Source organism: Triplophysa rosa, linkage group LG15 (genome assembly GCF_024868665.1).
Source record: "Triplophysa rosa linkage group LG15, Trosa_1v2, whole genome shotgun sequence".
Lineage (NCBI taxonomy): Eukaryota > Metazoa > Chordata > Actinopteri > Cypriniformes > Nemacheilidae > Triplophysa > Triplophysa rosa.
The window spans coordinates 21,987,409-22,004,541 of NC_079904.1; the positions used below are offsets into that span (position 1 = coordinate 21,987,409).

At 37.0% G+C, this 17,133-nt stretch overlaps 1 protein-coding gene across 4 annotated transcripts in view; it reads left to right on the forward strand.

Annotated features, from left to right (window-relative positions):
• The window catches only part of LOC130565604 (pleckstrin homology domain-containing family G member 3), a 55,082-nt gene that overhangs the window by 2,929 nt on the left and 35,020 nt on the right, over positions 1-17,133 (forward strand). For 3 of the 4 annotated variants that reach the window (XM_057352479.1, XM_057352481.1, XM_057352480.1), the window contains one exon: positions 4,958-5,023. In XM_057352479.1, coding sequence (XP_057208462.1) covers positions 5,014-5,023 — 10 coding nt within the window. In that variant the 5' untranslated portion in view covers positions 4,958-5,013. Of the gene's footprint in view, positions 1-1,525; positions 1,546-4,957; positions 5,024-17,133 lie in introns of those variants that run through there. The other variant, XM_057352482.1, reaches the window with a different exon arrangement.

The window sequence follows — 17,133 nt, forward strand, 5'->3', positions numbered from 1 at the left end:
AACAATCGTGTTCCACGCTCTTTATTACTCGCGGAAAAGTTCATTATTTTCATGTGAGTGACGTCATCTGACAAATATTTTCAACCTTTACGGAAGACAAGATTGATGTGCGTTTGCGGCAATCGCGCCGCTCGATTCGCGTCATTCGCACAGCCTTGTATGTAATTTACTCGCGCAAAACGCTTAATTCGCGTTTGGTGTGAACCCAGTGTTAGACACGCCTCTTTTTGAATTGTTTTCAGTTGGCATGGAGCGTTTTGCGCGCTGCTTATGCTCTTCGGGCGCCTCGCGTTTTACAGTTTAACTTTACAGCTGCTTAAAACGTCCGGACAGTGCAATGCAATGATGAAGGAGAAACTTGTGCTGACGTGGTTAACCGAGCAAGGTCAGAGCAAGCGCCTTTTGCTTGTACCTGTTTTAGTTTATGCTAATATGACAGTTGACAGCAACTAGAGGGCTCTCCGCTATAATCCTTGACTGACAGGACAGCTGTTGAGGTGGTTGCATAGCAACGTAAAAAAAACGCAGCGTGCTGCTCTTTTCAAAAAGTCAACAAAAAAGGCAGTGCAGTGTTCAGCTGACAAAAATAAATTTAGGAACCTTTGATTTATGGATTCATACTAATAAAGTAATAGAAGTTATTAGTATGCATCTTATCATTTTCTTGGAAGCAGCAAGCTCGTCTGTGTGTAAGCATGCAGACAGATGCGAATCAGTGCATTTTCAGTCATCTGTTTCTATTTTTTCTTCGATGACTACTTCCTCTTGTAGTTATCATCCTTTCAATGACTAGACAGAGTTACTTTGAGATGCTCGCAGACACACCCCATGTGTGCCGTCTGCTGTGCTTTTAGACTGTGGAATGTTAGTGATTAGTGAACTCTTTCTGCCCCACAGTAGGGAGTGGAATGTGTTTGTCATGCTTATACAAATGAATGTTTACATGAATATTTTTAAATATGAAATAAAATAGCTTTCAAATTATAAATGTATTTCCCTTGAGGTGAATTTATAATGTTAAAATATATATATAATCTTATAATGTCAAAATGTAATAGAATACGGTAATATTCTAATTTTATTATTAGATCTGGACGGGATGTTTTTATCTACACTGCAGTGCAAACTTTCCTGCACTCCAAACTTTCAATTTACAGCCAATTTCTTGTGTCCTCCAATCACAAGGCTTTTTTCTGATGTCACAATGCTGTGCCAAAACAAACAACAAGCAGCGGCATATAAATTGAGATAAATTGAAATGTCACTATTTGGGTTTGTTGTTTGTTTATATTCGTAATGTGCAAAGTTTTGTGTGCCCAGCCATTGATTGGTAACGCCACATCTAAAGATGCTCTCAGAATAGGCCCTCTTGTATCTTTGATATGCCTTGTCATGTGATCTAGCGCTGGGCTGTGAGGGGCTGTTTGTTCATTGTTGTTCTCCAGCTGTGCCATTAAACCCCCTTCGTTCCTTTAAGGAGTTTGTTTCTTAAGACACGATGGAATCATGGCTACTTTAACAAGCTCTAAGGGACATTTTAGCACGGTGAGTGTTGGAAACATTTTTATAGGCTAGAAGCTTCATTATCTTTCTTAGTCAACTCATCTTGTTGTATATCAATTATTTGTCTACGTAGAATTTGTTGTACAGTAGTAGCATCCATGGTTCTTGACTGATTTTGCTGACTTAACCCTTTGATTGTACATGAAGTGGTAACGCATGTAATACAGACATTTGGTATATAAATTTGTGCAAAAATATGGTAAAATTAAACCTTGAATATACAAGAACTGTATAGGCCAAAATGTATAAAATGATGAATAGAAAATTTGACCATGTATTTGCATTTTACTGGATTTATGCTCTGGGCAGCTACTGCACAAAACATTTTCTGGTCAATACAATCCAAGCTTATTGTTGTTGTGAGCTAATTATATAAATTAAATAACACATATTTAATTTAGTCACATTTTTGTTTTTTGAGAATGAGACTACTTCACACGCGATACAAATACAACCCTATTGTAAAGTGTTACTCATTTTATTTTCTAAGAATTCTGTTTGAAACATCAATAATAAAGTGATGCATTCTGAATGAACGCGAAATTTAGTTTGGGTGGACTCAAGAGGAAGGTTTGCATTGTCGATATTAGAGGATGTCTAAACGGTACAGCATGAAACCTTTTATTTGAGGAGAGCCAGACAGATCCTTCTGTTATGCCTGACCGTTGTTGAAGGATAAAACAAGAAAAGCTTTTTTTTGTTAACATGGTAAAAGATGAAGTTTTAGATTCACTTCATTTTAGTAGATCACGGCGCTGTTGTTATGAATAATATTATGAATCACTTCCCTTTTAGCTTTTGAGCTTAATAAGGAAAGGGTGTTAACAGTGTGTGTTACTGTAGGGTTCAATTCTTACAGTACATAATAGGTACATTTGGTTATATTGCTTGCACTTCTTGTCCAGGTGTTTGTTCTTGATTATTAAACAAAGTGATAAAGTTTGTTTGGTCTCACAAGGGCTGAGTGGTATGATGGTATATCCAGCCAGAAGATACTGTATTGTACTGTTGTACGTCAGGAAATGAAATGCAACAGCATCAGGGTTTTTCCTGGCTCAAAATGAGGCAGAGGTGGTGCCATCCTGATCTTGTACACACATGTAGGCCTACCGCAAGTGACTTAAAAAAAAAAAAAATAAAAAAAAAAAAAAATGAAAATAAAAAAAATAAAAAAAAAAAAAAAATTAATAAAAAAAAAAAAAAAAAAAATATTTTTTTTTACAGCCCACTATAGCTGAATTAACCAGTCTTACTAAATGATTAAAATGAGCAAGGCTCATTCACATCTCGCATTCTCTGTGGTTCACTTTAAATGATTCAATGATCTCTTATATTCGCTAGTAGTGACTGAAAAGTTCAATAGTTTAAATGAATCGGTTCAAATGAGTCATTCGTGTGCGAGTCGTTCTGAACGCAATGTGCGTTCATACTGGCGAACTCGCTGTGTACAGTATACGCTGATTCAACGATCCAACTGCACAGCTAAAGACATTACAATGATGTACGTCATGTTAATAAAAAAAATTCAAGAAATTAAACGTACTTGGATGAAAAACAAACTCAGCCAGCTCTTGTTCTGCAACTCTTTTTAGCACCTCAGTGTGCTGATAACGAAACAGCGCCTCCACTGTGGCGTAATGCCGCAACTGCAGTTACAAATGACAGTGTTAAATGCACACACCATTTCTTGTGAAGACACCCGACATAGTTTTGGCGAGAGCCTGAGGCGGCGCGACATTTGACAGAGGCGGCCGCCTCCAATTTCTCTATGCAGGAAAAACCCTGAGTATGGAAATATTAATATACTATATAAATGCACCTTTATAGTCTTGTGCCACCACATCCCTACCTTATTGTCAGTCCATTTAAAACAACGATGTGCCTTTCCTCTACATTGCCGCAAAATAATAAATCAGAAAGTAAATAAAGCCCTGACAGAAATGATACAGGTTGAACTGTCTTACGTTTTACTCATGCACAGTACATGGATATAAGCGTTTATAGTACTTGAGTGGAAAATTTGAGGCAAAGAAATACCCAAATATGTCCTAAAAGAAAGAGTATGCTTAGGTTGTTTATTTTATTGGCACACTTGCAAATGAGAAGTTCAAATGTGTGGACTCATGTAAAGGTTTAGTCGCTAACACACAATGTGTTAGGTAAAATTAATGAATTACACCCAGGTTAAACATGCAGAATGTCTATTTTCCATCACTTCTGTGTCTATAGGTCAAACAAAGCACGGCACAAAAGGATGAATGATGGGCAGCATTGCTTGGCAGGATCATTTGTGTCTAAGGAAACACTGGCTGGGTGTGGGCTCCTAATGATCCCTTTGTTTTATGGCCTGTCCTGAATCAAAGGAAATGGATTTGTTTTCATAGGTCCGTCACAGGGTTGGTTAGGTGTGCTGTGTGTTGATGCATTTATGCTTGAATATTGCTCTGTCCAGCACTTTTCTCTTTCTGTAATCATTGTAAGCATTTATAAAAACCCAGTAAGACAAAACTTTAGTGATTTGGATTTTGAAAGACTTAAATGCTGTATGTTGATTTGAAACCTCAAAAAGATTGACAGCCAAATAATATCTATAAGTTAGTGGTGGAAAGTATGTGTGTCATTCAGCTCTAAAAGACATTTATCTGTGCTTGCACTCTCTGGGCACCAATAAAAATAATACCTCATAGGCCCACTAAAGAAATCCGAACAGAAAATTGTCACGGTCCTACCTTCTTGTTTATGAATTTCTAGTCATGTGGCAGGATCGGAACAGAGCCCTTAGGTTTTATGTGAGAAAGCCATGAGTTGTGTATGTTTTACATCTCATGTGTTTTCTCGTGTCTCGTCATTGGCCCCGCCCCTCTCGTTTCATGTATTGCTTCCCTCTCGTGTCTAATGTTCCTCACCTGCCCTGTGTAATTATCCCTCGTTTGTCTTGCCTATAAATGCCCTCATGTTTCTTTGTCTTGTGCTCGTGGATTGTACTTTGTACGTGTACCTTGTTCATGTTCATGTTCATGTTCGCATGTTGTTGCCCGTAAGCCTGTTTCTTGCCCTGTCCCTGAACTGTGAGTTTTGTGTTTTTTGCTTTAGTTACCCTGCTGTGTGTTTAGACGTTTGGTCGTGTTTTTAGTTTAGTTTTGCTATTCTTGTTTTACGTTTTGCCCCCACGTGGGAAGTCTTTTGTTTGTATTCTTAGTTTTGTCATCCCCATCGTGGGTGTTTTGTTTGTGCAGTGTTTTGTTTAAATAAAGTATTATTTCGTTAACCCCGTCATTGCCGTTGCCTGCATCTGGGTTCTCTTCCACGCCAGTCCGTGACAGAAAATAGACAGTAATATGGCAGATTTTACGTGATGGAGCTCAGATTCATTTAATCTTTTTCTGATTCACAGGAGTGAGCCCTTTGTGACATGCCAGAGAATCCCACAGCCCGACCCATGACATCTCGATGGGTGAAGGTAAGACCCCACGTCTCCTTTGAGTATATTCACTATCTCTTTGTCCGAAATTGCCTACTTCCATACTACAGTATATAGTAGGCGAAAATGAGTGAGTCATGAATAGTATGTCCGAAACCTCAGTATGCAAAAAACAGTAGAAGAGAAATACCCGAATCTTCTGCCGAGTGTGGATCAGATGGACACTTCTCTATCCCTTGATGCCACGGGAGCTGAGCAATGGTTAAATGTCATAAGTAAATCAAATAAATATAGCGGAAAACTTTAAGATGGTCGTCCGTTTTTGATGTAAGTGCCAATAAAGGAATTTCTAGTGACTAAATTATGTTTTATCAACGCTCACGTATAGGTTGTTGTTAATATGTCATAGGTCAAAGAGCGACTGCGACCAAATGAATAGGTTGTTCCGATACCGATACTAGTATCGGAAATCCGCCGATACCACATACAATTCTGGTATCGGAATCGGCGAGTACTTGAATCCATGTACCGATCCGATACCAATTTCTTAAACAGGACGTAGGTATGCCCGCTAGCTTTGCTTAATGCTGCAAATGGCAAGGCTTCTTCACTGCTCATATTGCAAACACAGAAAGTTGTGCTATGAAGAAGAAATGAAAATGTGCTAGGGACATGCACGAATATTCGATCCGCAATAATTATTAGAAAATTAAAAATGCTATTTGAATATTTTTATTTTTCATAAAAAAACTGCATCACCACAGGTTTAGAATTGTCTTGTCTTATTTAACGCTTCTTCACTTCATCTATAATTACTTTATAATGTACAGAAAATATAAAAAATAGTTTGCATGTGTCCAAATCTTTCTACAGTCAGATCGCAAGCTAGTTTAAATATTTTAAGTTCACACAGGGCGGCCTGACGGATCGCGTGTTATGCTCAGCTCACATCACCAAACGTGTTTTAAAAACTGGTGAGCCACAGAATTCGTTAACATTACATTACTTATATATAAGTTGGTATAAAAATACCAACGTAATATTAAATGATTCGATGATTCATTTATTTATTACCATGACTTGTTCAAGCGGTTGTTTGTTCGTTAGAAATATGTTGGGCTAACTAATGCTGATTTCAATAACTTTAAACATTAAAATGTACATTTCACTGCAACTAATGTTAATAAATTTGGCCTTAGCATAAGACTGGTACCTTTCTCCATACCTAAAACCTGCATTTTCCTCCAAAAGAACTTCAGGGTCGTCGCCTTCAAGTTATAGCCTGTAAATAAATCCGCACGGGTGTTTGTTTTAAAACGCGTTGAAATTCTTTAGGTAGGCTTAGTTGAATTTACTTGTTTAGCTTTGCATTGCATTTACATCAATAAGACAGACACTGACCATGAAACGACAAAGAAAACAATATTTGCGATGGTGATCAGCAGAATTATTCATTCTTCCTCAAATGCCGGTCACGTAATAAACAACAAGCAGTAAAATGGCTCCGTCTTTGTTTTTAGGATCAATTAACAGTCGGTATGGAGGTATCAAGAAGCCTGTTTACTTTATTTATTATCAACATTATAAACAATAAAGCCAGATATTCTTGTCAGATATGGGTTTTGTTACCGGGAGTTAGAGAAGAGCCACGCAACGCATTATTCACATTTTCCGCTGTCGGTTTGTAAACCGTCGGCTTGTTGAACAGACTTTCAACAGAGTAAAATAGACCTACTGTATTATGCTTGTTTTTCTTATCAAGAACATGTTAAACAAAATAAAGAAGATAACCATATATCACAGACTTTCAATATGTGTTTTGTTTTGTACGTTTGGTTTTTGTATGATTTCGCTTTGCACAGGTTTAAATGCAGTTTTTATGTATTTTTTTTCCAACGTTGCTAATCTTTTCAACATTAAAAACCCTATATACAGGATCTAATATTAGTTCATTATGAATATTTAATGATAGTTATAAGCTTGATGTGAAATTGTGACTAAATAAAAATGAAACAAATTACGTATTTTTTCACTTAATTTAAATAAACGAATATTCGTTTTTATGAGCTCAAATATTCTAATATGAAATTATTGAAAAATGCCCATCCTCAGTGCTAGCGCTGTTTGGCAGTATTTCAGAGTGGACCAACCAGCCAGTAAAACTGCGACTTAAGAAAAATAAATAATATTACTGTCAAATGTCTGTCAGATAATAAAAATATTTACTGTATGTTTTTGTTCATGTTTTATTAAGGGATAAGTCTAAAGCACACCATAAAATAATTATATCAATTCACACAGGGCTAGTATATACAGCTGTATACAGATACACACCCTGGTATCGGATCAGTACTCTGTATCGGCTGATACCCTATCGGAATCGGAATCGGTATCGGGAAGGAAAAAAGGGTATCGGAACATCCCTAAAATGAAGACTTATTTTGTTGCAGTCTAGAGATCTGTACAGTACTTAGTCAAATTCAGTAGTGTAAATTCAGTTATGTGTCATTTTGAAGAACCTCTCTGACTTCGACTACAGGGTATATGAGTCATGTACAGTATGTTTCTGAATCTTTTGCTTTTGGGGGGGGGGTGTTTTCCAGAGCATCCTCTTTGTTCTTTAGTTGGCCATGTTTATGAGTTTTTGCAGTCACAGACCAGAATTTGGGACAACACATGTGTCATTTAGTGGAAAGGGCTTTTACATGGCAAAACAAGTTCTGCAGGCTCATATTACTATGAATATGTTTCTTCATCGTTTTGAATGTATAATTGCTCTTCCAGTACGTGATTTAAAACCTTGTTCGTAAGTAAACAAGGTTGTTTAGGATATATTGTCAATTTCAATAAACCTAGTGGTTAGCGGGTCACGTACTGGTTGGTCTTAAAATATAGATGCACCCAAATTAAATGACTTGCTGCTCACATCTGCACTTGCTTATTAATGCTAGAAAAACATCTAGATCAGTGGTTCTCAATCTCAACCTTTTTAAGGTCATGCCCCCTGTAAACCCATTGAAAGATTTGGCAGCCCCCCCATTCATTCGCAATGACGTTCCGGGGGGTCTCAGAGGTCCTCCTGGTTGAGAACCACCGATCTAGATAAACTGACTAGTTGACTCATAAACTACGTTGGTTGTTCAACGACTTGGATGATTATTCAACCATCCTAACCTATTTGTAATATTCCCACAATACTTGCAAACATGTTGCTTTCCATCTTTTCTCAAGTGTGCTATGATTGGCCAGTTAACCAGTGCGTAGTGATTGGTAGAATACTGCTAGCGTGTGATGGAAATGTAACGCCTCTTACCATATTTGGAATATCAGGTTCCTCAATTCTTCAATTGTACTGACAGGTACTCCCACCTTACTTGCGTATACATTTGGGCGGTCTTAGTCAAATCAGACCACCAACTGACGTGGATTTGTGGGGGTGTGGTTACACGAGGCGTTTCAGGCAGGTCTGGGTGAGCATTCGCTTTTAGATAGAATGCATCTTTTGTTCCGACACTTTAATTTTTGCAATTTTACGTGTCTAATACATGCATGAGCAACTTATAACACACCAAAGACACAGAAAAACATGTATTCACACAATATGACCCCTTTAATACGCAAGTATGCAGGAATTTTGATATCCTCATGTTGAAATGAGGTTTTTCTAGTTAAAAAAATCCAAAGCATTTTCAAGGCATTTGAGCTATGCTGAATCTGCCTTCTTATAGCCAAAATGAACAGTATTCGTGTCAAAAGGGTTACAAATGTTTTTGAACGAACAGAATTTGACCCAGGAAAATAAATCTGGGTCATTACTTTTTCCAGTTCAGTTGATAAGGAAACCATAACAGTGATGTGCCGTTATGAATGTAAGAAGAGTATCTGTTTGGTAACCTGTATAACCACTTGTCATTTTTCTGGTTTGACACTGGATGTTCAGTGGTACACTTTGAACTTAACTGTTAATAGTATCAAATACAGGACACTGTAGCTAATTATCAATACATAATAAAAACGAAATATTCTAATTTCCTGTCTTTGTGGCAATGTTCCTGCAAATACATTGTGTTCATTTTGCTTGGAATCAATTTAAAGGAATAGTTCACCCCAAAATTGTATCCACATACTTGCTATAGTACATTTATGGTTACTGTGGTTTTACCACAAATGCCATAGTTCAACTATGGTTCCTGTAGTAAAATCATGGTTCATTTTCCTAAGGGCTTTAAATGTGATATCGCAAGTTAACACATGCACGTTCCATTAACTCTGGCTGACTTCACCGAAATACAAATGATACATTTTCTCAGGTAGCTCAAGGTGTTTGTGATGCCTATTTTTACCATTCAGCCATTATGCCGATCATTTGTCATCTTAACAATGTCTTCTGTGACTAATCATAGCAGTTGGCTTACACAAGTCACTATTATCTATATGGCGAACCCAAGATGATCACACCACGCTATAACAAGTGCCTGTTTCGTCTTTTATTATCTTGTTTGCGTTTTAGAGTGCTTTCCGCTGTGCAGTAGCGCAGATGTTTAGATCAGTTTAGCAGGGAAGGTTGCCAAATCTGCGTAAAGAAAATTCAACCAAAGGGCCATTCAAGGTTATCCAAAAAACCGCACACAGGGAAAAACTGAAGGACTTGCCAACACTGGAAGGTCTTGGAAGATCACAGTCCAGATCGATTCTGTGTTTCCAAACAAGTTTTCAACACTACCTTTTTCTTCCATTTGTAAGACAAACAGATTATCACATCCTAAACTCACTCCATTGGTCGAGTCTATGTTAATGCCCAATGCCCTGTCAATATGCTCAAATATACAAATTGCAATTTCACTTAATGCCACTAGTGGAGCAAAAATTGCGCTCTTTATCTTTATGAAGACATTACTCTTTAATAATGATTAAAGTTGAAAATTTGCTCTCCTCTGAGCCTGGTTTTTCACGTTTCATGTAGCAAAGGACATTTGGTATCTGTTTATTTATGTAAAACACCTGTGTATGTTCAACTTTATTTGCCTTATTTGCCAACTTTATTTGCATTGAACAAATATGCATACAAAGTATTGAACGCAAACACAAAGGGTTTTATCAGCACAAGATCAAAGGGTAAAATAAGATTAATTTACGATCTTTACCAGAAATAGGGATGTAACGATTCACTGTGAGCCGGTTGAAAATCAACTTATAATATGTGACGATTCAAAGCGTTGAGGTGTTCGATGAATTGCAATACATGTTTTAAACAGCGGCGGCCGATGTGTTTACTACAAACCTGGTAAACGTTAATATGCTGATATTTCTTTTTAAAAAGTGAAAAAAAAATCCAAGTTAGGAAAAGCACAGATGAAGTCTTAGTTTTTTTTAAATTAAAGAGACTTTTGTATTATTCATTTGGAATTTGTTTTAAAATTGCAATTTAGTTTTATTTAACACAAAATATATTTTTATTTTACAAAGGAATGTGCAGCATTTGAGACAGAATAAAAGGGCAGTTGTTCATTTCTAATTTGTCTCAAATTATCTTGTACAAAAACCCAATGAAAAATCGTATCGTGAGATCAGTATCGTGAATCGCATCGCATCGTGAGCTGAGTGAATCGTTACATCCCTATTATGAAACCATTCATTAAAGAACCAAAATGACATCATTTCCTTTTATTCAAGTGCTTGAAATGTTACGATTCGAATTTATTAACCAGACTTCTGACCGAATAGTGTGTCACAGCCTTTGGCATTTATGTTTACACCAGTAACATTATTTGTCCTGAGCAGTTTTTGTTGACATTTGATTTGCCATGTAACTAGTTTCTGTCTTTACCGGTAGAGGGAATATGATCTTTTCTTGGGATTTCCTGAATTTCAAGTCCTGTAGTGTCACAATGTGCATTGTTGCAAAGCAGCTTTACAGAATTATGACAGACATTTTTATGATCTAAAATTAATTTAGAGCACAAATGAATAGACTGTTTGTGTAACATTTAAAATGATGTGTCACACTGCAAAAATGACAGTAGATATGTGTATATCTGTTCTGCTGTTCAGACTCAGTGCTGTTTGTAAAGCAGATGGATTAAATGGATTAACAAATTAGATTAGCTGGAGGTGAATGGAGAGAATTTACCCGCTGTCACCTTTGGTTACCGTAAAGCCATAACCCTCACATGGGAGTGCCAGGAGTGAGAAGCGGTAACCCTGACTGTACTATAATTTTGAAAGGGGTTCACAAAAACATAGTACATGAAAGCAAAGTTTAAGTTAGCCATTCTTAACGTTTGGTTTGGAGACAAATGCATTGCGAAAATCCAGTCAGGAACATTAGGTTTTTGAATGTGGCACATTTCTATTTTTATGCTTGATGTCACATGATCGATACTAATTTTGTCCAGTTAAAACATTTATGTCACTTCCTGTTGGTGGTAACCAGGATTTGTTCCTGAGAGGCTCTTGTAACAAAACACATAAACACACGACATGTGTTATGCAACAGTACAGTTTTCATAGCGTTATGTTAGCATATTAAAGTGTTAATGAGTTCTCAGGTGAATAGGGAGTTGTCCCTCTGTGCTGTTGACAGTGTGAGCGTGCCACGGGGCCGTGTTGTCACTTCTGCACAGCTGAGCCGTGAGTGATGTGTTGTTTTGATAGGGGGCGTGACAGCGGCAGCGCCGGCGAGAATCTTGAACTAATTGAAGAGATTCTCCTGTACGTCTACGTCCTTGCTGTGGAACATAGCAAGGTGGATTTACTTCAAACCATTTGATTTGTCAGCCGTATGGCAGGAGAGGGTGCTTGTCCGTAGACTTGCTTAGATTTGTTCAGAAGGATTTTCCTTGTCCAGTGTGTACCTTGGAGTCTTGGAAATCTTTCATTTGAAAGGCAAAAACTTCACATGAAGGTGCGTGAACATTTGCTTTTGGTTTATTTTCGGTTTTAGTCAGGTTGGAATCTTCCATTTGTAATCTCTTTATTTGAACGGTATCATAATCTCATATCCTGTCCTCTTTTCTTTATCCTCCAATCATAACTGTTGCTTTGAGTTATGAGGTATAGTTTGAGATAGGTCAAATGACTTAAAACTCCCTCTTATAAAATAAGAAAAACTGCACCAGCTGGACCTTGACAGAGGTAATATCTATTATATTGTTTAACATTCTCTATATTAAAGCCCGGACGACCTATCATTTCATACAGTCATGTGACCACGATAATATTGACACAATTTTGCTATTGCGATACCATTAAATGTATAATATTGTTACATCCCTAGAATGAATCGCTGTAAAATTGAAGATTGTGGTTAGATCTGTCCATGTCCATTGTCCACACACAATTTTATGTTATGCATTTATTTTTGATTCTGCGTTTTACAGTATTTTGGTTCTGTGGAAGGATTTCGCGGACAATTTTAAAAACACAAATTGCAAATTGTATTGTCTATTTGTGTATGTAAAAGTTTTGACATAATTATGATGCACCGATACCGATAGCTGATTATTCAGAGTGATATCTGCCGATACCGATTCTGAAGATTATCTTAATATTTTTTATCTTTCTGAATGTTGTTAATTTATATAATGACTGTTAATATTGAACATCAAGCTGGTGATGTTTTTAACAGTTTCTAAATACAGAGCACAAATTCATTGGATTATCCTGTCCTCTTCTGATTGTCAGAATATATTGGCCCTGATCATCGACTGTGTTTAAACTATCGTCTGATTGCTTTTATCGACCGATACCGATTATTGGCCGATATATCGGTGCATCTCAAATTCAGATGCTTTTTGCATTTCCATTTACAGAAACGTCAGTGTCTGCCAAATTTTGAATGGAAAAGCAAAGTCCTTTCTCTGTCTTATGAGTTACAACCCTGCCATATTTTAACCGCAATAGCAATTTCCCTCATGCGATTTCACTTCCTCTGGCCTTAAAAAAAAAACAAAATAAAAGTGAAATTGCAATTCCCTTTACATTTGCGTTTTTAATGCCTTGTACAAAAAACTGTCAATCAATGTTGGGGGCGAGAGTATTATTTTTACAAGTATAAAGCACAATCGCAAATACAGCTTGCAGTTTGTTTTTAAAATGTTTCGCAAAACCATTGCGATTCATTTGGTTTTCGATTCATTTGTTATGTATAACATTCTGTTGTCATTTAGGTCATTCCAGGCCTGTTGATCAGCCAGTAATGTTCTGCCTTGTAAACAATGCCGTCTCTGTCCTTTCTAGGCAACAATGAATTGCTTTAGCAAGATTCTCTTCTGATGCATAGCAAAAATGTAACCATGTCACCAATTGTTAATTCTAGACAATGGCAAATGACTGGACGAGGACGAATTCTGTTGCGTCTGATAGTTTAAAAACAAGCTCATTTTATTTATGCATTTTTTTCTATTTTTAGGGTGCTTTGCTGTCGTTACCTGCAAATGCCCGTCTTAAGAAGTGTAGCTTGTCGCATTAGAGTAAGGCTGTCAAACTCATTTTAGATTGATTAGGTCAGATTAGTAAAGATGTCAGTTTATGGGCAATTCCAGCGTTATGGATGTGACATTTTTAGACAAAACTTAAAATATAAATACTCCTGATGATAGAGTCCAGACATCAGAAAAATATCAGTCTGTGCTGGAGTTTTCAAGCAGTAATACCCAACACATGGAGAAAGGATGGCTTTTCATAGACCACATATTTTATTTTCATTTTTATATGTCCATTTAAGGATTGTTAAGGATGTGACAGTTCTGTTTTAGACTTGCATGACTATGGAAAAATATGCTTTAAAAACGTCAAGAGAGACATGTGGGTTTTAAAACCACCAAATATTGACATCTGAGCCATCGGTTTTCTCTTAAGCTTAATTCTTACATAATGATTTAAATCTTTATCACATACACAAGACACATTATTCTGAAGCTGCAACTATCTGTGTTATTTCACTGTAGACGTCTGCTCTACCATGACTTCCATTCACAGCCCAGGAATTTGAAGAATTGCTGTACTTTGGCAGTGCTCAGCATCACAGACAAGCTGACAATTATGTGTTTTCATTTGCCCCAATATTTGTGAAAAGAAATACTCTAACATCCAGAAAATGCATTGCCTATAGCTATGCATCCAAACTCTAATAAGACATGTGCTCATCTTTTAAAAACTGTATTTTGTAAAGTTTATGCAATCACACATCAAATACCTGATCAAAATACTTAGTAGGACTGTTTATTCAATGTATTAAAGAGGCCATTCTTTTGCTGTTTTTGAAGCTTTGAGTATGTTTTTTGGGTGTTTAACAAAGGATGTTCATCTTTCTTGTTTCAAAAAGCGCTTTATATTTGACATATTTCAAGTCTATTGATCACCGCTGTCCCTCTTCTCACAAAACGACAGGATTTCTTCTGGTTTCTATAAAGTCCCTCCTTCCGAAACGCTCTGATTGGTAAAGCTGACCAGGTCTGTCGTGATTGGTTCCCCACTTAGAGCGTGTGTCTGAAGTTGTCCCACCCACACCATATCAGCGAGCTTCTGCTTCTCAGGCTGTTGTGATTGGTCGGTCCCTCTCTCAGTGCACATTCATAAGCTTTGGCTTTTAGCAATAAACAGTAACAATGGCGTAAACTTCACTTCATCAAAAAAATTCACTTCGTCAGTTAAAAACATGCGGATCGATCGAAGTGTAGCGGAGGTCTGCTAGTGCATGTGCAAACGTCAATCTTTGTTAGACATTGCAATTTTTTCCCTACTACCCTACTATGGCAAGGGAAATGACACCGTACCGATTGGGTCAGACCGGTTATATTAATTAACACTAATAACAGAAGCGTTAGTTTTGCCTTTTTATAATGGACCTAAGTTGGATAATAAAACAAGCAGATTGACCAGGAGACATTTGCAAGCAGGACTTCAAAGGACGTTTCATAGAAGTGTTTTAGAGGTATGCGCACACATACACAATATCAGTGTGTTACACAGAACAGCTTTCACAGGCGATGTTAAAGTCATGGAAGCTGTTATTTGACCGTTGGTTATCTTAGAATGTGTGCAGCTGAATTCTTATTACCAGCTGTAGGACTGTGATGAAAGTGAAAGTAATTAAGCGCGCAGCTCAGTCAAATGTTTACAATCTCTGATAACCAAACACTACTCTAGCGGCTCTTACTCTTCTCTAAGGAAGGCTTCGTCCCTTTTTTGGCGTATTCAGTTGGGCGGAGGTTATTCAAAAACTCGGAATAGTGACATCATTTACCCGGAAAGTAAAGGGCTGTAGTCCGATTCCAGCCGTTCTCTGTAGTCCCTGAAATGCGAATTCTGTTAAAGACAACATCTCATTTGGCATTGAACTTTGAGCTTTATCATTTTGCAGATGTTGTTTATGCTCTAACAGCAACATTACACACTAACTACAGTTTGAAAATTGGCATCACGGGGAATGTCCGCTTTAATTCACTGCAGTTAAAGGGGTCATATGACACTGTTAAAACGAATATTATCGTTTGTTTTAGATGTAATGCATTGTGTATACACGATTTAAGGTGCAAAAACGCTGTATTTTCCACATACCGTGCATGTTTGTATCTCCTCTTTGCCCCGCCTCTCTGAAACGCACAGATTTTTTACAAAGCTCATGGCTCTGAAAAGCAAGGTGTGCTATGATTGGTCAGTTAACCAGTGCGTAGTGATTGGTCAAATACTGCAAGCGTGTGAGGGAAATGTAACGCTTCTTACCATACTTGGAACATCAGGTTCCTCTTCAATTGTACTGACAGGTACGACCACCTTACTTGCGTATACATTTGGGCGGTCTTAGTCAAATCAGACCACCAACTGACGTAGATTTGTGGGGGTGTGGTTACAAGAGGCGTTTCAGGCAGGTCTGGGTGAACATTCGCTTTTAGATAGAATGCCCCCTTTGTTCAGACTCTTTAATTTTTGCATTTTTACGTGTCTAATACATGCATGGGCAACTTATAACACACCAAAGTCGCAGAAAAACATCTATTCGCGCCATATGACCACCTTTAAGGGATAGTTCACCCAAAATGGAAATTCCGTCATCATTTACTCACTGTCAGGTTGTTCCAAACCTGTATAAATTTCTTTGTTTATGTTGAACACAAAAGAAGATGTTTTGAAGAATGTGGAATATCAATCAGTTCTGGGCACCAATGAAGTTTTCTCCTTCTATGGAAGTCGATAGTGTCCCAGAATTGTTTGATTACAAACATTCTTCCAAATATCTTTGTGTTCAGAACAACAAACTTTATACATGTTTGGAACAACTTGAGGGGAGTAAATGATCATGATCATCAATTTTAATTTTTGGGTGAACTATCCCTTTAAGTACCAAGAAATGACTCTGCATAAGCTGTACATAAATTCATGCGCAATAATCTTTGGACAGCTCAGCAGTGCCAATAAAGAAGTGCATTAAAGACATTTAAACATGATGTTCTGTAATGTTGCTTTAAAGCAATGTGTATTGTGAAAGCGCTGAACAAATTCAAAATTAAAGTAGGCCTATCAGGCCTAAAAAACAAATGGCCAATATGCATAGATCAAGGAAAGTGTCCATTCCTTGTCCACACAAATTATATATGACAGTTTAAAAAAGACCTCATAGGACAATACAGCTGTCGAAAAAATTAAGATACCATTTAAAAAATATTTTCAGTTATTCTGAGTTTACTATGTGTTTAGGTAAAATTATAACTTTTGTTTCATTCTGTGAACTACTTACAAAATTTCTCCCAAATTAAAAAAATACATATATCGTTTCTATTTGCATTTATTTGCAGAAAATGAAAACTAACAAAAAAATAACAAAAAGCTCTGTATTTTTTCAGACCTCAGATACTGCAAAGAAAACAAGTTCAGATTCACTTTTACGCAATACAATATGTATTTAGGAAACGTAAAAAAAAGATTTTTTTCACAGTTTTCATGTGTCTTGTCATGCTGACAGTCTTTCACATTGCTGTTGGATGACTTTATGTCACTCCTGAGGTTGGATTTTGATGAAATTCAACAGACACTGGACTGGAATGAGCACAATACATCTAGAAATGGGTAGTTGACGAATTAAACGTACATGTGTACTATTGTGTGACATAGCAAAATGTAGAAAACTGTTAATATTACATTGTTAAATA